The sequence below is a fragment of the Malus sylvestris genome, chromosome 9 (genome assembly GCF_916048215.2).
Source record: "Malus sylvestris chromosome 9, drMalSylv7.2, whole genome shotgun sequence".
In the NCBI taxonomy this organism is placed as follows: domain Eukaryota; kingdom Viridiplantae; phylum Streptophyta; class Magnoliopsida; order Rosales; family Rosaceae; genus Malus; species Malus sylvestris.
Genome location: NC_062268.1, coordinates 23,359,770 through 23,383,480, shown reverse-complemented (window position 1 = coordinate 23,383,480; position 23,711 = coordinate 23,359,770). Strand labels below are relative to the sequence as shown.

The 23,711-nt window shown below is 37.9% G+C and overlaps 1 protein-coding gene across 3 annotated transcripts; it reads right to left on the bottom strand.

The window, feature by feature from the left end:
• Nucleotides 1-6,337: 6,337 nt before the first annotated feature.
• LOC126582697 (pentatricopeptide repeat-containing protein At1g80150, mitochondrial-like) lies at nt 6,338-10,599 on the bottom strand. 3 transcript variants are annotated; one of them, XM_050246870.1, is made up of 4 exons: nt 9,792-10,599; nt 8,716-9,668; nt 7,132-7,183; nt 6,338-6,921 (listed from the first exon to the last, which is right to left on the bottom strand). In XM_050246870.1, exons 1-2 carry the CDS (start codon nt 10,135-10,137, stop codon nt 8,920-8,922), a joined length of 1,095 nt encoding a protein of 364 aa, XP_050102827.1. In that variant the 5' UTR covers nt 10,138-10,599; the 3' UTR covers nt 6,338-6,921; nt 7,132-7,183; nt 8,716-8,919. The 3 variants fall into 3 exon arrangements, with proteins under 3 accessions (XP_050102827.1, XP_050102825.1, XP_050102824.1); XM_050246868.1 differs by adding an exon at nt 7,297-7,411 and having other exon boundaries at nt 8,716-10,598; XM_050246867.1 differs by having other exon boundaries at nt 8,716-10,189; nt 10,319-10,598.
• Nucleotides 10,600-23,711: the final 13,112 nt, after the last annotated feature.

The following is a 23,711-nucleotide window of genomic DNA, read 5'->3' as shown; positions in this document are numbered from 1 at the left end:
ACTATGGATTTTGCGTATAAGCTCCCACGTACTCAGAATGGATTTGATGGCGTTTGGATGATTGTAGATCAGCTTACCAAGTTAGCACACTTCATTCCAGTGAGGGAGAAGTATCCTCTGAATAAATTGGCTAAGTTGTTCATCACAAAGATTGTGAGGTATCATAGAGTTCCAGTGAATTTTATTTCTGATCGAGTTTATGATGTGAGTAAGTTGGTATTCTTGAAATTGTCACCTTGGAGAGGTGTAATACGGTTTGGAAAGATAGACAAGCTAAGTCCTAGATATATAGGACCTTATGAGATCACTGAGAGGATTGGTGAAGTTGCTTACAGATTGGAATTGCCTCTGGAGTTATCTAAGGTTCATAATGTGTTTCATGTCTTGATGCTTCGACATTATGTTTCAGATCCTTCGCATGTGATTCCTCCTCAACCTTTGGAGATTAATCTGGATTTGACGTATGATGAGGAACCAGTCACTATCTTGGATTGGAAAGACAAGGTTCTAAGGAATAAGAAAGTGAGCTTGGTAAAAGTATTGTGGAGGAACCACTCAGTGAAAGAAGCTACCTGGGAAACAAAAGATCGCATGAGAGAAATGTATCCGAGGTTGTTTTATGTGTATTAAGTGGCTTGATTAGTTGTATGAATTTCGAGGACGAAATTCTATAAGGAGGGGAGATTGTCACAGCCCGTTCCGGAATTTCATTTCCGAGGACGTGAAGTTACGAAATTACCCTTGGTCGTCAAGTATGTGTATGTGTTACTTAATTAAGTTGATTTTTGGATGATTTTACTAAAGTTGGACCTAAGTGAACTAGAGACTTAAAGAAAGTTGGGTTATGGTTTGATTTGGATGGATCACATACGGGACACGTACACACCCACACAAACCACCCTCTTCTCTCTCTCCTTCCCCGCACCCTCTCTCTCTTCTCTCTCAGCTTTTCTCTCTCTCTGCAACTCGTACGAACGACACCCATTGACCTTCAAATATTTACAGATCGAGGAAACAAAGACCACTATCGTCTTCATCTCGTCGATACGAGTTCATCCATACCCATTTCAGGTAAAAACTTCAACGTTTTCACGTCGAAATCACAAGCACCGAGTTTGACACTATTCATCAACTTTGTATTGGTTGATTTTTAGGAGTTTTCAAGCTTGTAGGAAGCTTCGTGAGGTCCTTAGGAGGCTTAGGGTAGTTCGTTGGAGGTTTTTGGACGTAAGAATATCGAGATCGAAAAGTTCAAGTTTGACCCGTGCCTTTCGAGGCGTTTTCCGGCCAAACCACGGAGAGTTATAGTCATGCGAGGTACCATTCTCTTCGTCTCTTCGAGAACTACAACTTTCGTTTTTTTCACCCAATTTCGTTTAGTATTAAAGAAGTTATACTCATTTGAAACTTACCCAATTTCCGACGAGTCCGACGGCTTTCGAGGCTTTTTCCAGTGAATCCCCGAAGAGTTGGGGGTCGAGGCAGGTATGTATGTGTTCATCGTCAAGATATTCATTTTGATATAAAGAACGTTGAAAATGGTGAAGAAATGACAAAGTTATAGCGATTTGAAAAACTGCCCAGAAACCGGCGAACCAGTCCGGCGAACCAAGGTAGGAGACGCGCGTGGGGGCGCGTGAACCCGTGCCCTTCTTGGCGCGTGGGGGAGCGTGACAAGCCCAAAACTTATTTTAAAAATTTGTCGACGTCCGTGACGTCGAGTAGGTCATTGTGGTATATTCATATACCCAAATTGAGCACTGTATGAGAAGTTATTGAGAATTGTTGGTTATATGCTTTAAATAACGTTCATATAGTATTCACCGCGGCGGCGCGTGGCCAATGGCCCGCCAATATCATTCTTAGCATGTGTTTAAGGTTCTAGGTTCAGTTTTGATAATTGATGGACGTAAATTGAGTAATTGAACCTAAGTTGGTTACGATTCGTGGTTAGGTGAAAATGTGAATTGACTATCTAACCGTTGGATCGTCACCAAACTTTGATACGTTGTAATAAGTAATATTTGAGGATTATAGGAACTTACGGATTGGGAATCCAAGTTACGGATCTTCCGGAATTGGAGTTGTAAGTTCATAAAATAGAATGTTAACCATCACTTGGTTTTGGAAATTGACGGAGATCCGACCGTTGGATGGTAATGAAATTTTAGGATGTTGTCCTAGAGGTATATTGTAGACCTCTGGAAGTTATGGATTTGAAATCTGAGTTGCAGATCTTCTGGATCGAACTGCGTAGTGACGTGTTTTATATAAGTTATATATTCTATCGATATGATTTCTGAGGTTGGATTTGATTATTTTTTTAGGCGCCGATCGTCATGACGCCTTGATGTATTGTGCTAGGGAGTTGTAGGGCGAACTCCAGGTGAGTGGGCAGTTTTTGTTTTTTTCGTATTACCTATATACTATTAATTGCCCAAGAAATTGAATTTATATGAAAGTATGTTTTCAATTGCCATGATGCATATTATAATTATATGAATTGATATTGATGTATATATGTATATATATGTGAATTGGTGTTGTGGACGCACATGTAAGTATCAGGTGAGTTTTATGTTATTCATGTGAATCATTGATGATGTATATTATGTTGATAGCTCATAACCTGCAATCATGGTGTTAGTGCTTATATTATTCACCACACCGCACGCTCGCCTTGGATCCAAGTAGGTGGATGTCGTACAGACCACTAGAGGTGGTTCCGACATGCCAGTCGTACAGACCATTAGAGGGGTTCCGACTGGTAGGTGACCTTAGATTATGCGCACCGATGATTGATGAGAAGCACTAGAGCGTATTATTTCACCATCTTAGTCGTACAGACTACTATAGGTAGTTCCGACTTACGTGCAGTGTAGTGCCGTACAGGTCACAGTTGGTGACTCCAGCAGGGCCGTACAGGTCACAGTTGGTGACTCCGGCTGGATGGGATATTGAGCTATAGAATCAGCCGTACAGGACCACTGTAGGGTCTCCGGTTGATTTATTATTTCACCTGATTTATATTGATGCATTCATATTATATTTTGGCATATGGCATGGCATATTCTTTCTGAAAAGCGTTGAAGGATTGTAATTTGAGCTTTTGATGATATATATATGTTTATATACTATTTTTCTGGGGAAGTATACAGGTTTTACAGCGAGGGGTTAGAAATGTTTTAAATGAAAGGTTTTCGAAAAACTTTGTTTTACTGACCCACTCAATTTTGTTTTGCGCCCCTCCAGGTTCTAGATAGCAGAGCTTTGGTGGCCACGAGGAATCCAACGGTGTTCTGATAGAATTCATAAAAGTTGGACTCACCCTCGGGTGTTTCATCTTAGTAATTGTATTTTTAAAGCTTCCGAACTGTGTAAATGGTTACGTCACTCTCACGTGACGGCCAGCATGCCCTCCTTCGGGACGGTCAGCATGCCGTCCCGAAATATTCAGTTTTAGCGATGTGAAATGACTATGTTGCCCTTGGACGTGTTGTGCTATTGTGTAATTTAAGTTTGGGAGTGAACTAATTCTTTAAGTCCTTATTATTTGGAACTAAAAAGGACTTGGTCGTTGGTTTTGGTGGGTGACCACGTGGAACTCACACACACAAAAAAAAAACTCCTCTCTCTCTCCTCTCTCGTGCTCTCTCCCTCGGACTCACTCTCTCTCCTTTCCTCACATACGGACAAGCACCAAACTCACACTCCACGCACGGATCGACGTTCTTAAGGTGATATTCTTGTTCCCTACAAGCTCCTGAGTTCATATATGTCATTTTTAGGACTTGAAACCGTGAAAAACTCAAGAAACCATAACCTCTGATTTGAGGTACTATTCATGTAAACATAAAATCTCATGTTTTTTAGGATTTCAAGCTTATAGGTAGCTTAAGGAGGTCCTCACAAGGCTAAGAGTGGTTCATTGGAAGATTTTGGACGTCGGAATAGCAAGAACGACGAGGTTTAAGTTTGGTCGAAATATTGAGGCTTTTTCCGACCGCTTTCCGACGGTTTCAGGGCTCGACTCAGCTATGGTTCGATTCATCTTGGTGAGATCTTTAAAATGATTCAAATTTCATTAAGTTTGGTGTTGAAATGAGGGAGAAATAAGGATTTGAAGTTTTTCCAGAAATCGGCGAACAGTCGCCGACGTCCGGTGACTCGTTAGGAAAGAAGGAGTATATTCCGTCAGTTTTGACAGAATATGCTAATGGTGTAAGGTGACGCGGTTAGTTTTTAGACATAATATTCAAGAATTTAATGGAATATTCCCTAATGCCGTTACTGCCACCGTCAGTGTGCTAGGCACGTGCCCGCGCGTTGGTGGCGTGTCTGGCCATGCCTTGGCTGGTGCGTGGCGGCGTGTGGGTGGTCGGAAAATTTTTCTAAAAATATGGGGATGTTCGTGGAGTTGTGTAGATCACATTGGTATATTCAAAAACCCCATTTGAGCATTGTATGAGAAGTTATTAGCTAGTTTTGTCTATTTGCTTTAAATAACGTTTGTATAGTTAATTGGCATATAGGTGAGACTTATCTCGAGGACGAGTGCGTTCAAGGGCGACTTGGGGGCTACAATCCTTCAACATACCAGTGAGTGGGCTTTTGGTTTTCAGTATATATTTATATACTTGATATTTTCCCAGAAAAATATGTTTAAATGAGATTATGCCTTGAATGCCATGCATATGAATTTTTATTTCGTATACGAATTGGTATATGATGCATTATATATAATTGTGGTGCTGTGGACGCTCAGGTAAGCTCAGGTGAGTTATGTTTGGTTATGTGAATTATCGATGATGTGATATGTGATTGAATAACATTGAGCTCATAAAACTGTACTTAGGGTGATTGTGAGTTAGCTAGAGATATGGCACAGGCCTATTTATAATGTCACCTCCCTCACCATATGCTCATATTGGATCCAATTTAGGTGCACAGTCTTATCGTATAGACCTTTACTATGGTTTCGACTCGTAGGTGACTAGCAATTTATCGCCCAGCTATTATGTGAGAGTAGTATTAAGCATAATTATATTACACCCAGTATTGTCGTACAGACCTTTTCATTTGGTTCCGACTCTTGTGCAGTTGAGTGTCGTATAGGTCATCGTAGTGACTTCGGCTAGATTGACTTTTGAGCTATGAATTCAGCCGTACAGACTACCACAGGTGTTCCGGCTAATATTTCATACTTCTATGAAGTTATTCTCACCTGAATTACTTACTCTGTTATATCTTGGCATGGCATACATATGAATATGATTATGTGAAACATGATTTGAATTGATATATTTACATATATATTTATGTATATGCTTATATTCTGTTTTTGGGAAAAATTATATATGTTTTATAGCGAGGGATTAGAAATGTTGAAAAATGAATTGGTTTTGTAAAACATTTGTTTTTGCCCACTCACTCACGTTTTATGTTTTGCGCCTCTCTAGGTTTTAGGTAAGCTTGTTGTTGGTGGCCTTGAGGACTTCGACGGTTCTGACATAATAAAATAATTGTATGACATCTTATGGTACTGTATAACTAGTACTTGTCCTACTGGACTGCACCTAGACTTGTTATGCTCTGATTATGAGTATTTACTTTTTGTATCTTACTCCTAACACTTCATGTTTACTAGTGCACTCTACTAGTTTCGGTTTTTAATTATTCATATATTTCTTATCCTTATTGCTTCTGCATTATGCACATGGCTACGTCACCCTCACGTGATGACCAGCATGCCTTGATCTCGGTTGGGGTGTGTCAGGTGTTGTCTCTTTTTGAAATGTTTAAAAACTAGTGAAGTTGTGTGAAATATGTTATATGTTTTTGTCTCTATAGGTAAGGCTCCTTAAAATTTAGCATGTCCTTTGGAGATGCTTTGAGAGCAAAAGAAAGAGCTAGATGTAAAAAAAATCAAATCAGCATTAACCCTAAAAAATGACAGCAACAGTATTTCCAACAGTAAAGATGTGGCATGGCATGGATTGCCATAACCTTTGCTACCAAAATTGACAACTTTAAATTATTTTTTAATTAATTATTAAATGATTTTGACTATGAAATATAATTCCAAGCAAGCCCCTTGTAACTCTGAACCATGGCTTTTCTAAACACTCAACAAGCATTGCTTTTTGATCAGTTGTGTGAAAATTTGTATTGGAAATTAGGAATTACATTCTCAAAGAATTCATTCCACGAACCAAACAGAAGAGGATATAAATAGAAAATTTTTGGATGGTGAGAATTCAGTGTGATATTTTGATACAAACCTTTCTCTACAAGTCAAATAATTCGTCACTGGCTCGCTCGCAAAACATAGATCAAGTGAAGAAAAGCTCAGATGTATAAATTGTCTCCAATGAAAATAATGTTTTCGTATCACGTTCTCAATAGTCAGATATCAGTAGTTTTTTAGAACAATTGAATTGAATTGAATTGAATGGCACTAAAGAAACGGGGTGCAGCCCGTGTTACATCGGAGAGTAGTTATCAAATTTCTACTCAACTTCCAGACCAAGCGATATAATTTATAAGAATAGGGAGCTGTCAATAGCAGCGAATTCTCACCTGTCGGAGGGAGTTTAATGTTCAAACCATCTGAAACTGCAGAGCAATCAAACAATATTCTCCGACTCTCAAATTCCAAGAGATGAAGAAAGATGTGCGATTTCATGTGAAGCTGCGTACGTGCGTAGTTAACTTAGGAAGGACAAGCTCTGACTCATGATGCAGCAACTCCTCACCTTCTTCAGATTTTCAACTTCTATCTTTTCCCCTCTGAATGCACAAAATCAAGTGTAATGAATCGACTCCCAGCCTGCTGCGCTCCCCTCCCCCTTGCCTCCTGCTGAGATTCACTCTACCCAGAATATGAAAAACTCATCTACCAATCACTTCGCTGTTGAATAACTGTTACACATGTAACACCAATTCTCAATTAAATGACCCACTCAATCAAGGACATACACACAACAAACGAAAGCGCACGCACTCGTACACTCACTACCAAATAAAAATAAATAAAAAATAAAATAACCTATACATTAGAGGCATAGTCAGGCTATCTATTATGAAAGAAGATTCATGTGTTGGGCACACTGACAGATTTGGTATCCTTACCCGAAGGAACTGTGATGCACCTTGAGGGGCAGGGTAGACGATGATTGGAATTCTGTAGAATGAAACCACAGCAAATAAATAATCTGATTATATTTTGGAAGAGAGAGAGAGAGAGAGAGAGAGAGAGACAGTAAAATGATGGTAACAAATTAGAATTAATTTTACAAGAAAAATCTAGCCAATAAGCCATGTGAGTTATTTTCGATTCTCTTTTTTATAAAAAGATTTTCAAATTCTTTTTGGAACCAGTTTTGCTTCATCAGGTTCCTCCACCCCTCCACTGAAAAAAAAAAAACACGCACTCACTTTCCACCCAAGCATAATGAGATTAACAAAGCACTCTTGGGTTGAGATTCACCGTATATCTGTTATACATTATGCAAACTACACAAGTCATATTTCATGTCCAGCTAATCCACATTATACAAGGTGCACTATAGTAAAGGGTTCTCACCACAAAAATCGGAATTTCAATTGATCTTTAAATGTTTTGGGGTGACGTCTAGGTGCCAGGTCCGTACATGGCAATGACCTTCTACAGCAGGGAAGGAAGAGAAAAAGGTTTTTGTTCACATTTCATACTCTGTTTCGAAAATAGTGGTTTAGAGAGTAAACTTAGGGTTTAAATAAAATCACTCCCTATTACATTTCTTTGTTTTACAACCTACACATCAACTAAATTTTAAGTAGTTACTGAAACTGAATCAAAATATATTTTCTTCATATCTTATCCTGGAATTGAATCTAGACCTTGTCACAGTCCAGGTTTCATTCCATCTAACAAGAAATATATACAGGACCAAGAGGGCTTAGGGAAATATCGGTGTTGCAAACATGTTGTACTCGAGTTAAGGCAAACGCTATCGGTCCAAGAAAAGAAAAGAAACACGTAAAGGAAAACACTAGCTGTAAGGTGAACTCACACTATGAAAACGATGCATCAAAATTGCTAACAAGGATATGCAGATTTATTTCAACGTAAACATACACAACATTTAAATCACCATGCGGATGTCCATAAATGGCTAAGCAACATTTGATCTAGCATTTTTTCATTAGTGTACGATTATCATATACATGAATCACATACCTATTACCCTATTACCTATCGGTACAGATGGCATGAGAATGAGAAACTGGATTATCTATAAACCCTATATGTTTCTGATCTTGTCGTTAATTAAGAGCTTGAGAAAATGGCCGAGAAGATGTGGCAAGTTTGGGACATAAGAATACCATTTAAAATTTTCCAGAAGTTAGTAGTTCAAACCACCAAAGATTCTAGTTATGATACTAATGTTTAGCACATAACTAAATAAATTATTCATGGCAATCTTATATCCTTATGTGTTACTTCGAAGCTGCATAAGTTATACGGCCTCAATTATAATCAACGGCATCTGATGATATATGTAATTTTAATTATTAAAGTACTTATTTCTTCAAACATTTAAATATTTCAAATTACCCATGCAAGCATTGTATAAACAATCAAAATCATAGAAGCTAATTGCCCAAGAATTTGCAAAAACGGCTAACTGCAGCATTATAGGAAAACCATTGCACAATGAACAATGAACTTACAACAATTTTGAGTGACAGCTGTCTCATTCAAAGCTCCATTCAACTGAGGTGGTAATACAAATTATTGAAGAACCAGGATGGCTTTTTTGTACAAATAAACAAAATTCATGTAAATTGCTCTGCATATTTACAAATGAGTAGGCGAGAAAGAATACTAGCCCTTGTTGAGCCGTGCAGTTACATAATCAACTGCATTTCAGTTTTCTAGTCCTTCATCTTATTTCGACTCTTGGTCAGTATGGTTTGCAAAGCACCCAATTGTTTTGATGAAAATGGAGGCACCCTTTTTTGAACCAACATCATGATTGCCTTAGCCTTACCAAGCTGGTTTGCCTTCTTTAGGCCTTCAAGCAATGTATGAATGGTATCCACATTCGGAAACCAATTCTTTTGCATGCAATCTTTACACATAGTATACGCCAAATCAAAATCCCCTCCTTTACAAAGATAATGAATCATAGTCTGATATATTTTGACATTAGGGTTGTATCCCTTCACATGTAGAGCAGAATACACCCTTTTGGCCATTTCAAGATACCCTGCCTGACAAAAACCTTTGATGACCAAATTATATGTAACCTCATCAGGTGTCATCTCAATATTCTGCATCAAACCCATCAATCTATTAGCTTCCCAGGCTCGTCTCCTATGTACCAGAAACTGGATTCTAACATTGAAAGTCGCAAGATTAGGCAAACACCCCTTCAGTATCATAAGATTCCATAAACCATTACCAATTTCCCACCGGTTGTCCTTATAAAATGCTGACATCAGTGTTGTGTATGTAATGACGTCTGGTTTTATTCCCAACTTCTCCATATGTACCATGAACAGATATGCTTTAACCAAAATACCCATTTCGCAAAAAGCCTTGATAACAATGTTCAACGAATATATATCCACTTCAATGTCAAACTTCTCCGGAATTTCCCTCAGAAATGCCTCAACAGCTCCTAAATCACGGGTTTGAGTCAGAACCTTGAGTGCAGCATTGAAAGATTTAACAGTCCTAGAACAACCATACAAATGCATATCACAAAAACTATCAATAGCATGCTTAGTCATCCCAGCCTTACCATACAATGTTATAATCCTCATAATAAACCCTTCTCGCCGACCTTGTGGAAGACTCTTCTGATGCTCAAGCAAATGTTCAATGTAATCAAACCGGCAAGCTCCAGCAAGCCGAGACACAGTGTCTTCAAATGCAAAGCGGTTCTCAATGACAAGTCTATTGTGCGCGTTCGCCTTAAACAAATGAAACAGTTTTTCGGGGTCTCTCTCGGCTTTAAGCTTAACGAGTGTAGGCTCTTCTAATGGTTTCGTATTCAAAACTCGATTGGACACAGCTGCAGGGAAATCATTCGAGGTTATGGCAATGGCGGCATTATAGAATCTGCGACTGGTTCGCAGAAAGAGCATGTTTCAGGACTTTCCCAAGATTAATGCACACCCATCCATCGACATCAGCATTCTACACAAACCATTATGAATCGAAAACCCAATTCAAAATTCGAAGAACCCAGAAATATGAACGCCCAAAAGAACCAGAAATCGCAGACTTTATCATATATTGTTCAAATTTTCAGAAACTGGAACATACCCATTTGCTGAAATCGAAGGTTTTAGGCACACACCCGAGAGGAGCTTCAATGCCCGTGTGCAAAAAACAGAAACCCAGAAACGCAAACACCATCAACGAATCGTATATTCTCTAATCAAATCAAATTACCAGAAGGCTTGGATAAAATCGAGAGAGAGAGATAGGAGGTTTTAGCATTGGGGATTTGAGGGAGAGGACATTTGGTTAAGTGATTAGAGTTGGCCGGGACTCTCTGGGTGGGGGGGGGGGGGGGGGGTTTGGCCCTCCTGGCGGTTTAGGTTTTTCTCTAGGTTGGTTTTTCTTCTGTGTTGTGCTTCTGGACTGTGATGGTACAGCGCGCGGGTCCAGGGTAAGGGTGCGTGGACTGCTCAAGTACACGTTTTAGGTGATTGATTGCTGGGACAGCAAATCATTAACCGGGACATAGAAAAATGAGATTTTTCCATGTTTAATATCGTTAAGCGTAGAATTTTGAAGCGTGAACTTGTAAATTAACACTATACTTAAAAAATTTTGGTTATGCGGAAGGAAAGTTAAAAAGAGTGAGAGATTTATTATCAACTTATCATGGGGTCACATTAAGCACGACCTTAAGCTTTTGAAAAGTAAGTCATTATTGTCATTCCCAGTTCAATAAACATAAAAATAAAAAATAAAGAATCCTTAAAAATTAAACATGAGTATCCACATGAAAATATAAATTGTTCATAAATGGGGAAAAGCTTGTTTATAAAGGCATTGTTCATCCATGCTATTGATCACTCATTGATCTCAAATCTTTAATGACTTTGTTGTCGTCATTTAAAAGATCCTAAGGTAAATCTTAATTGTTTATCTCTATGTTGATGATCTCATATTTACTGGAAATGAAGAAAAAATGTTTAATGAGTTCCAATAATTCATGATGGTTGAGTTTGATACGACTGATCTTGGAAAAATGAGATAAAAATAAGATACTTTCTTGGCATCGAAGTGATGCAAAGATTGCATTGTAGACATGTAAATTTCGTTGCATATAAATAATGCATCACAAAGCTCCATGTGATATATGACTCATCACAAATGAACAAGTCATCAATGACACGTGACACAAATCAAGCAAAGGAAGCTGAAAACTTCCCCAAAATTCGGCAAAAGGGGGAAGAAATCCTTTAAAATCGGCAAAGGGCCCAAATTGCACCAAAAGCCGGAAAGAAAGTTAAAGCATCTTCACAAAACAAGCAAGAATTGAAGCTTGCTCACAAAATAGGCAAAAAAGCCCTATAATTTGGCCAAGCAAGGGAAAATGGCTGAAATTAAGACACAAAACATTGCTAAATTCTCCCATGGTCAAGACACAAATCAAAGCCAAATATGTGACAACCCGTCCCTAAAATTTTGTCTTTATTTATTTTAATCGAGGGAATTGACGAAAATGCCGTAGAGGCAAGGATTTTGACTTATGTTGACCATCGTCTAGAGGAACGTATGACCTATTCTTTTGGCATATTTGTGTAATACTCGTTGGTACGAACACATAGACGAAAGCCATTCGTGAGTCCGGATTATAACGGTATAGTTACAAACATTTGAAGTTATTTCGCTAAATTATAGATTTAAAGGAAAATAAATCCCACCATGTGGGAATTGTAACCAATTAGAAATTAGGGAGGAAGGAGTGGACCAATCAGACAAAAGGGCAAGGGACCAATTAGATGAAGAGGAGGGCAGCCAATCAAGAGGGAGGATCCCCTCTTCCCGTGCACTCTATGAACCCAGGAACAAGACCCAACCAATGGTAGAGACGTTGGAACACCGAGGAAGGAGAATCGAAGTTCACCCATTTTAGGGTTCCGGCGGGTTTGAGTGAAATTGGAGCCTTTTTTTGGCCAAATTGGACTTGGTCAGAGGTGAGGATCGTTTGTGACGTCTCGATATTTGTGCTAGAGAGTCGTAGCGCATACCTCAAGTGAATGGGCATTTTCCTTTTATCGTATGTATATCATTGGTAGTTCCACAAAACGCTTTTAAATTGATTTATGCGTTTTATGCCATGTCATATATATATATATTTGTATATTCTAAAATACTACGATATGGTTGAGTTTTAGATTGCATTATGGTATAACCATATGCATATTACCTACATATAATTGTTGTGAATGCCTTGAAGTGCTAAGGTGAACGTAGGACGTACAGGTAAGTTCAGGTTTATAGTATTATTTGAAATGATTGAGTTAGGGCATGACTATATTAGTGTTTTGTGCAACTCCGACACTGTCATACAAGTTGCAATGATAGGCAACTCCGACCCTGTCGTACATGTTGCAATGATAGGCAACTCCGACACTGTCGTACTGGTTGCTTATGAGTCGTACATGTTGCATTAAGCAACTCCGACTCAGGTGTTATCATGGACTGGTTTATGAGTCGTACAGGTAGCATTAGGCAACTCCGACTCAGGTGTTATCATGGATTGATTTATGAGTTGTACAGGTTGTGTTAGGCAACTCCGGCTTGTGGGTTACCATAGATTGATGAGCACTTGATTTATATTGTTGTTGCTGATATGTGGTGATTTGGAATATTATCGGATTTACTATTGATTTACATTTGATTTCATACTTATATGTAGTATGATTTTCTGGAACCTATACAGGTATTATAGCGAGGGGTTATATCGTTCAAAATGTCTTTATTAAAGTTTTATATTCAGGCCCACTCACTCTTGTTTTTATCCCTCCAGGTTCTATTAGCAGAGTTTTCGTATCGACGAGGATTCGTGACAAGTCTTAGTATTGAAGATTACCTTCGACGGTATGATTTTCAATCTACTCTACTGTACTTTACTTATGCTCTGACATCACGTGTGAAATGGGGTCATTCCCGCTCAAAGCGCACCCTCGTGTTTAGGCATTTTTAGGTTTAAATTTATTCATATATTCCACATCACCACACTTTATGGCATAGTCACCTTCCAAGTGTCGGCCATCACATCTCAATTCGGAGTCCTAGTGGACAACCCGGGTCGGGATTTGTCAGTTTGGTATCAGAGTATAAGTTGGGTAGTATTGCGTTCATCACACACATGACGTAAGCATTCTTGATTCTTGAACTTGATTTCCAAATCCTACCACCTCATCGAATACGAAAAATGTGTTAGTTTTCCTAAGTTTGGGCAGTTTGTCGACTTGTCGACGTTTTAGCAGATCATTTTGGTGAATGCCTCTAAATTATATGGGAAAAATTTCCCTGCCAAGGAAAGAGGTAGATTTAGGATGAGTTGATGGTCCTGAAGCAGGGCTACTATATTGATAGTTATGTATCTCGGGGGGGGGGGGGAGAGAATTGATAGGAGCATATTTATGCGACTTAGTTAACATGTTTTCTTGCATTTACTTAGTTAGTTATTGCTTATAAGAGTGTTTTAAGCTATTTTCGTGTGTTTGTAGGTCCTAATAACAAAGTTGGAAAGAAAGTGCATTTTGGTGCAATTTGGAGTAATTTTGGGCCAAAATGGATTGCATGCATATGGAGCAAGTGGGATGGACGTTTTTTGTGTTTTAAAAAAGGGTTTCAACACATGCAAAAATCTGAATAATGAAGTTGAAGTGTAGAAGTGTGCAGATACATACACTTAAGGAACAATTTGAAAGGAAAAGAAGTGAAAGATGCCATTTGTTGGATTGCTTTACAAGATGTATTCACATTTTCAGCAACTACAAACATAATTGCAAGCTGAAATGATGCATAGCATGTGTGTAGAGGTGTAAAGTGGCCGAAAGTTGATGTTTGCAAGATGAAATGATGCAAAACATGTGTGTGAAAGTTGTCTAACAGCTAGTACATGTGGAAAAAGGATGGAATACAAGGCAAATGCATCAGAAATTGAAGAATGAAGGCACATGGACAGCTACAAAGGAGTTGAATTAGCAAGAGAGGAATGATTGCCTTTTGTTAAAGGCAAGACACAATGATAAAAGAGCATGTAAACTAGTTGTTTTTGCATCATTTTGGTCTTTGTTTGTATTGTTTATTGAAACCACTTGAGTGATTCTTTGCTTTGGACCTTCTATAAATAGGAAGTGAAGGGAAGAACACTACACATTACACTACATCAAAAACACAATCAGCCACACCACCCATTCTCCATCCATTCTTTTAGCCAAACCTATCTACACATTCATACACTACGTCACAAACACATTTTCAGCCATCTTTCTCTCTTTTGCCACACCCCCCATCCATCCTAAACACCACCATACCATCTCTCATCCATTCCTCCGTACAAATACCATCCAAACATGTCCCCAAAACCTTGTGCCACATCAAAGAGGAAGGAGGAGAAGCCTTGGACGTGCATGCCATTCAAGTTAGGATCGTTGGAGCGTTTAGGTGTTTTCTTTCTTTTGTTTTCAATGTCTAAATTTGTTTATCTTTGCTTTGTAAGTATGAGAAACTAAACTCCCCTTAGCTAGGGGGGAATTCGAAACCATGTTTATGCTTGCAATATGATTTGATTACTTCTAATTGTGTTTCATAAGTTGTGAATTCAATTTACTTATCTATATGAATTAAAACTGATTTGTGTGTGTTGGTTAAGAGTGCACGCTTAATTTTCATGCATAAATCTAATGCTAGGATATAAGGGAGTTTTACCTAATCATTATGAACTTATATTCACAAGTAGTAAAGGTTGTTAATCACAATCGCGTTACGTAAATTCTTGGCATAAGTTTCATGCAATTCATAGTAACAAGTGCCTCGTCAATGCTTATGATTTTCATAGAATTTAATGATTCTTGCTTGTATCTATATTATGCAATTCATGTAGGGAACTTGTGGGGAATACTTTGGGTTGTCGTATGCAATCATCCAATTCAATAACTTTAGGAAAATCTGAGGGTTAATTAGTGCAATTCACGGTTAATCTGGGGCGTTGAGAATTCATGGTTTATTGAAAAGCAATTGGAAATCGTTTTGTATGCAAGTGTGATATGTGTGGAGAAGAACCTCCTAGCTAGCCTTCCATCTAAAGGGAAATAATGAGATTTCATGTGGGATTTCTAGTGACTAGCATGCATATACAATTCAAAATTTATATATGAAAGCAACGGAAGCATATCAACATATATTATCAAAGCTATAGTCATGTAAATCCCCTTCAAGATGCATAGGTTTATGTAAGATGCATCAAAAACAAATTTATATAAGAACAAAGTTTAGGAGTAGTTTTATACCTCTTGATCTAGATCTTAGACCAAGGATGGACCACCTCCAAGCCCTTTGCTCCTTGAACTCCTTGAGCCTAGCCTCCTTCCTTGCCTCCTCCACTTTGTTTAGAATGAGTGCTCCTAGGTTCTCTTCAAGTTTTCAAAATTGAAAACCTCTAAAGATCCTCACCCACTAGTGTAGTGAGAAGGATGAAGAAATAACCAAAAGGGGTGAAAAGATGATTAGCTAAATCCCCCTATGGTGGCCGGCCCTTTGAGTGTTAGAGAGATATTTTTCTTTTTCTCTTTTGTTCTTTTAACACTTCAAAAAAAACCCTAATGAAACATTTGCTATAAAGTTCCTTTTATAGCCAAAAAGAAACAAATCAATATTTGACCTTTCTCTCCCTCCTTTGGCAGGCCCCTTTGTGTTGTTTGGGCTTTGGGCTTTTATTTATTTCAAGTCATCCAATGCTTGAATAAAAGCCCAATGGGTTTAGGCCCAATGGGCCCAATTAAACCCGAACGTTTCTTTAAGCCCAAAACGATCTTATATCGCTTTTATGATTTCTTTAGACTTTCTAATTAATCACAACACTTAATTAATCCAATTAATTATTTCCATCATCCATTAGTTACTCACTACAAGAGTGTATTGGTGAACAATCGTTTTAGGTTCTAATTAGCAAGGCAGTGAGGTGATTGGCACCAATCCAATTGATTATATTTAATCCAATCACTTAGTGAATTAAAACTTACTTTTAATTCACCTTCTTCTTTGACGACTACATTTAATCATCTAGAAGAACTCACAAACCATGAGTGACATCTAACCATATATCATGGCTACCCAAGCTAATGTAGAAGTTGTTCGGAGAACCTATTCAGTTGGAATTACAATGTAATTCGATCCTTCTCTAAAACAATACTCTCAATCACATCACTAGGGTATGGATATATTATTTCAAACCCCTAATGTGATTATTCCTTCTTATATGATTCAATTGAGTCGTATAGGAACGCTTTCCTTTATTACGCTCGATACTTCGGCCGAAGATTCTAGAATCATATCTTAGAGTATTCATCCTCTCTTAACGAGGATTAGAGATTCCTTGTTGCGCATTCACTTGCCTTCATGACTAAGTGGCTTAACCCCAACTATGCCGTGGACACCCGCGGATGGAGTGACTTTAACATAATCAAAGATCAAGTACTTAACCACAAGACAACGACGATGCCTCAGGTCAAAGGACTACTTACATTATTCCAACTATTAGAGTTACTTGCTTGACATGTGAGTAGACCTCCATGCAAGTACTCTCGTTCGATTGTGTTCAGTGAACTCATTCCCTTAATGAGCACCTACATACTTGTCTTAGTGTCACTACACGAATGGGATGAGACTTTCCATCCTTCTAATTGAAGCGGACATAGTATGTACCGGTCTATGCATTGTTAGTATCCCTCCGACAATCTTATGACCAGGAACCTTTTGGACATGATGGTTATGTGAAGAAGGTCTCTGTAGTCTAACTTCATTAGATTACTTCTTCAATCGATCCATTGTCCATGGATTCACCATTTAGGACATATATCGTTTATAGAGATAGTCCTAAATAGTATCTTTGCCATTTGATGTATATGAGTCATCTATACATCCATATATTGTCCTGAAAGGTTTCTTCCAAAGATTGACTTTCAGGGCATATTTCCAACACTTCATACAACGATTTGTAAGTGAAGAACTATGACATTAAAAGTGTTGTCCTCTTTATGATAGACTTATCTAACATGTTCTTCCAATGATACATTATCAATAGGAAGATTGTGAGGATTAGACTACTTAGGTACATATACAATCCATTTAAGACAATCTTTGGGATTGTGGTACCAAGTCCGAAAACTAAAGCATTCGGCTTTTCTTTGTCAAGTTTTGGATAGCGTTTGCAAATATGTTGGTAAACAAATACATAACGAATATAAATTGATTGATTTTAAGCCTTTTGATTCGGGTCTTTAAATCAAATAGCACCACCCACTATTTTTGGCAAATTCCATATCCCTCATCGGAATTCGAGAGTTTTAGAGGAAACTCTTAGTAGGGTATGGGAGACTCATCATTACCAAGCCCACCTCACAATGATATGATGTTGGCTAGCATCAATAATAATGAGAGTACATTTACTCATTTGCATCTCTTGCAAGTACCCATCTTATTTGGCCTCTAGAGAATGAAGCCTCATAATGATATGATGTTGGCTCCATTGCACTTTGTTAAGTCATTCCCACCATGCAAGTTCGGGTAGGGGTTCAAGAACAACCTCACAATGATATGATGTTGATCATTCTCGTTGCCTACCTTCACAACATCGTGTATGCGTATAGGATTCCTCCTGAGTGTAAGCACGCACTTTGTACTCCCCCATGATAGGGTGAAGTCGGTGTACGAGTCACAAACGATCGGAGCCTACCACAGTGGAAGGCCACGAAAGAGTGTTCAAAGCACTCTCACGCTTATCAACTTAATAATGGTTTGTTGAGGGTTTTAGGTCTCATCATATATATAAACATACATTTTAATCTTATTAAAACAATTTGGTCCTATTACAACTATTGGTCCATATGATTGATTTAGTAGTATATAATACTCCCACTAAGCTTGTAAAACAGTTTTTAAAGCAAGAGTATATGGTACTACTAACATAAGGTTTGCATTCATTGATGGACTATATAGTTGCCTTAGGGCCTTAGGATGACTATGAACCTTTGATTAGATCCAACACGAGCTTAGTGTTGAATCTTTGTCTAGGGATGGTGATTGATTTTAGTTACGCGTTTAATCATATTAAGGCGTGTTTTTCCTATTGGGCGTTGGACCCAACTACTCCAATTTCATGCATATCAAATAAAAACAAGAAAATGAGTACTTCAAAGTAAAGAAGAGCTTATGCTCTTTTACAACATTTGATCATATCAAATTACAACCAAAATCTAATCTACACATTCCCATGGTTCAAACAAATTTGAGACGGCCTTTCACATAGCTCAATTATCGTAGGCTTAGGTTCATAATCAGCCTTTCTTTAATTAATTAACGCTTTAACTAATTAAACTTGAATGCAACATTGTCATTTGGTTTTTGTATCCATAGAATTGATTTAAATGGAGCTAGATGAAATGAAAATCCAATTCTCATTTAAAGAGACAAAACCATTTTGTTCTCAACCTAATTTGGGCCAAAATGCAATAACCTCAACTTTTGGGCTATATTGCAAAACATAAACTTTTGAGGTCACTTTGTAAAAACACAAAAGTCCACTACTTCATGTAATTACAACTAGAACCCAAAAATTTCAACAAATCCAAAAAAAAACTTCATTAAAGGAACAAAACAATTTGTCCTTTAGTGATTTTGGGCCTTTACGTAATAACGTAAACTTTTGGGTCAAACTACAAATACACAAAAGTATCAAAACTTTATGTAATTGCATAAAAGCCCCAAAAGAACCCTACTTGTAGGGTGGCCGGTTTTGGAGAGTTTAAAGCCACAAAACTTTTGAAATTTTTTTCAACAAAGTCATAAAGCCATGCAAGTGGAAATGGGTTGGTGTGAAATAAGTGTGTAAGAATTAATTCAAACACTCTATCAACATTTCAATCACCTTTTAAATAAATGTCTTGTTGATAGAAAAGTCACACCAACCAACACAAAACAAAGACTTTATGAAATCAACCAAAACTTTGAATCAAAACACCAAACTTTTTGTTCTTGGTAAGAACCTCAAGAACAATGAAGAACATTCATGAAAACCCATAAGAGTTCCATGAACATTTTCACTCAATAAAACTCAAATTTTCACTACTCAAAATGGGGTTAACATCCTAGGGTACTTAGGGGTTCCAAAAGTCACCTTAAAACACTTTTAAGAAGACAAACAAGAACCCAAAAATCCACCCTTTCGATTTGGCCGAATTTCCCCAAAAACATGGCACCAAATTTTAGCTCCAAAATTCATGCTCATATGAACTACATCTACAACATTTGAGATGGCAAATTTTCTAACAAAATTTACATTCAAAGAAGCAAGAATAAAGCTTGTAACAATTACAACATTCAAATCAAAGACTATGAACTACAAAATCCAAAAGGATTCACCAACTACTAGACCTAGGCTCTGATACCACTTGAAGGAAATTTTGTGAAAAACATGTTCATTTGAGCAACATCTATAGCATGCAATTAACAAATTAAAGGCGGAATCATGCTTGCATGCACTCAAAAACAAAACATTACCCATGAAATTCAAAGCCTAGTAGTTAGGTGAACCAAGACTCAACTCAAAACAAAGTGAGTTGAGAAATTTATACCTTTGTTAATTCCTCTTTGCATAAGCAAAGGATAATCACCCAAGAGATAGGGCCTTCATTCCTTGCTTCTTAGCTCCATGGATTTGGATGGAAGAATTGGTTTCTCCAAGTTCTCAAAGTTGAGAACCTCTAAGTCTCCACACCAAGGAAAGATTGATGAAGAAATGAGTGACCTAGAGGAAGTAAGATTGCTAGCTATGTTCCTCTAGGGTGGCCGGCCTCTTAGAGAGAAAAGAGAGCTTGTGTTCTCATCTTTTCTCCAAAAAGAAACCCTAATGAAGAAAAAGCTATAAAGTCATATTTATACCTACCTTCATTGGAGTGGCAAATTTGTAATAAGTCCAAAACCCACTCCATTATCAATATGGCCGGCCATAGGGTGTTATTGGGTTGTTTGGGCCTTTGTGAATATTTAGTCATTAAGTTGTCATACAACTTAAGTCAATGGGCTTGACGTTCGAAGCCCATTGGGCCTTAAGGCCCAAAACTAACCCTAGGTCTTTTAAAGAACTTTATTCGTTTGATTAATTAACATATTAATTAATCCTTGCCATAAATAATTAAACCATTTAATTATTCTTACTCATCTCCGTTGTTTCTTCAATCTTTACCTTACACGGTGTACGATCCATTAAGTTCCTTTTAGCGAGGCAGTGGGCGATTAGAACTCTTTCAAATCGATTGTGAATTGAAACTTACTTTCAATTCTCCCTCTAGTGATTATACACGTTTAGGGCTTCCACAAACCATGAGTGACACCTAGCAGTGTGTCATGGTTACCCAAGCTAATCAGAAGAGGTGGAGAACCTATTCAGTTTAGGATTACAATGCAATACGGTCTTTCGCTAATACAATACTTTTGACCACATTGTTTGGATTGATAGTTTATTCATGTCTACTATCCAATGTGATTCATTTACTTATATGATTACCTTGAATGTGATTTGGAATGACTTCCTAAATCTCATGCATACTCTGGCCAGAGATTCTTAATCATATCATAGAGTATTCTCCTTTAAACGGTTTGAAGGTTAGAGATCCCTTGTTGCGCATTCACTTGCCTCCATGGCTAAGTGGCTTAACCCCAACTATGCCGTGGACACCCTCTGATGGAGTGACTTTGACATAGTCAAAGATCAAGGACTTAACCACAAGACAACTATGATGCCTCAGGTCAAAGGACTACTTTGCATTATCCCAACCATGAGTTCTCATGTGACATGAGTATGAGAACTCCTCGTTGATCGTGTTCAGTGGACTCATTCGCTATTGAGCACCTACATGCTTGTCTTGGTGTCAATCACACCAATGACTTGAGACCAGTCACTCTCCATGAGAGAAGACACAACACGTACTGATCTTAACGGACTGTCAATGCCCAATTGGCAATCCTATGATCAGGATCGTTTAGGATATGTATACGAAAGAGAATGGTCTCATAAATCTAACTTGTTTAAATTACATTCTCCTAATTACATATTCCTTGGACTTATCGTTTAAGCATATAACATTTATATGAGACGGCTTAAAACAATAATCTTTGCCCTTGATATTAAACTAGATTAGTTTAACATGTGAAATGTCCATAAAGTATCATCACATGATTGGTTTTAGGGCACATTTCCAACAGTGTGGAAGCTGTTCTGCCACTTGAAAGTCAAATCCCTTTACTAAGGATTGCTATACAAGAAGGCTTAACTGAAGAGGAAAATACAAAGCAACGACTTCAAGAGTTGGAAGCACTTGACGAAATGAGGCTCGAAGCTCAACAACACTTGGAATGATACCAAGCACGTCTATCCAAGGCATTCAACAAGAAGATCCACCCAAGGTTTTTTCCAAATTGGAGATCTTGTCTTGGCATTATGGAGGCCTATCATCACAACTCACAAGACAAAAAGCAAGTTCACATCAAAGTGGGATGGACCTTACGCAATACAAGAGATCTACACCAATGACGCTTACTTAATCATGGCTGAAGACAGCTTAAAGATTGGCCCAATCAATGGCAGATTCTTGAAGCGTTACTACCCATAAACCAAACAAATAATGCTCCTTGTTCACACGAGCTTAAAAGACAACGCACAAAACTCCTCACTTGCATGAGCCTAAACTGCACACGGCACAAAGTGAAAGGAAATAATGAGATTTATAGTGGGATTTCTAGTGACTAGCATTCATATACAATTCTAAATTTATATACATAAGCAATGGAAGTATATTATCAGATATTATCAAAGCTATAGTCATGCAAATCCCCTTCAAGAAGCATAGGTTCATATATGATGCATCAAACAAAATATTGAAGAACAAAGTGAAGGTTGAGTTTTATACCTCTTAATCTAGACTTTAGACCAAGGATGGACCACCTCCAAGCACTTTGTTCTTGGAACTCCTTGAGTCTAGCCTTCTTCCTTGCTTCCTCCACCTTGATAGATTTGGAACTCCTTTGATTCTCCTCTAGTCTCCAAAGTAGAAGACCTCTAAAGATCCACACCCACTAGTGTAGTGAGATGGATGTTGGAATAACCAAAAGGAGAAGAGATGATTAGCTATATCCCCCTTTGGTGGCCAACTATGTATGTGTGTAGAGAGAGAGAGAGAGAGAGAGAGAGAGAGAGAGAGAGACTTGTTTTTCTCTTGTTGAAAAGTTCACACAAAAAGCCCTAATGAAACTTTTTCATTAAACTCTCTTTATAGAGGTAAAAGAAGTAAGTCAACTAATTGACTCTTTCTCTCTCTTCTTTCCTCATCTTTGGCCGGCCCCTTAGTGTAGGTTTGGACTTTGGGTTTTTATCATTTCAAGTCATCCTATGCTTGAATAAAAAGCCCAATGGGCCCGAATGAACCCAAACTTTTCTTTAAGCCGAAAATGATCTTTCATCGCTTCTATGATTTCTTTAGACTTTCTAATTAATCATAACACTTCATTAATCCGATTAATTAATTCCATCATCTTTTAGTTGTCTCACCACAAGAGTGTATCGATGTACAATCATTTTACGTTCTAATTAGCGAGGCAGTGAGGTGATTGGTGGTACCAATCCAATTGATTAGTATTTATCCAATCACTCAGTGAATTAAAACTTACTTTTAATTCTCATTCTTCTTTGATGACTACTTATTTAATCATCTAGAGGAACCCACAAGCCATGAGTGACATCTAACCATATATCATGGCTACCCAAGCTAATGTAGAATTTGGTCGAAGAACCTATTCAGTTGGAATTACAATGTAATTCCATCATTCTCTAATACAATACTCACAATCATATTACTAGGGTATGGATACTTAATGTCAAACCCTTAACGTGATTATACCAAGTTATATGATTCAATGGAGTCATATAGGAACGCCTTCCATCATTACGCTCGATACTTCGGCCGAAGATTCCCAAATCATATCTAAGAGTATTCTTCCTCTCATAACGAGGATTAGAGATCCCTTGTTGATCATTCACATGCCTCTGAAAACAAATCACTGACCCTAACAATGCATCAAATACATCCAAGATGAGATGTGGTCACGTCTCATTATCAAATGATCAACAACGTATCCCCAAGACAACTATGATGTCTCAGGTCAAAGGATTACTTACATTATTCCAACCAGCTGATTTACTTGCTTGACATGTGAGTAAACCTCCATGTAAGTACTCTTGTTTGATTGTGTTCAGTGAACTCATTCCTTTAATGAGCACTTGCATACTTGTTTTACTATCACTACACGAATGGCATGAGACTTTCCATCCTTCCCATTTGAAGGGGACATAGTAGGTACTGGTCTATGTATTGTCAGTGTCCCTTTAACAATCCTATGACTAGGAACCTTT

Bases quoted from the DNA above. Each gene is read 5' to 3' on its own strand.
- LOC126582697 (XM_050246868.1), bottom strand. From the start codon at position 10,137: ATGCTCTTTCTGCGAACCAGTCGCAGATTCTATAATGCCGCCATTGCC.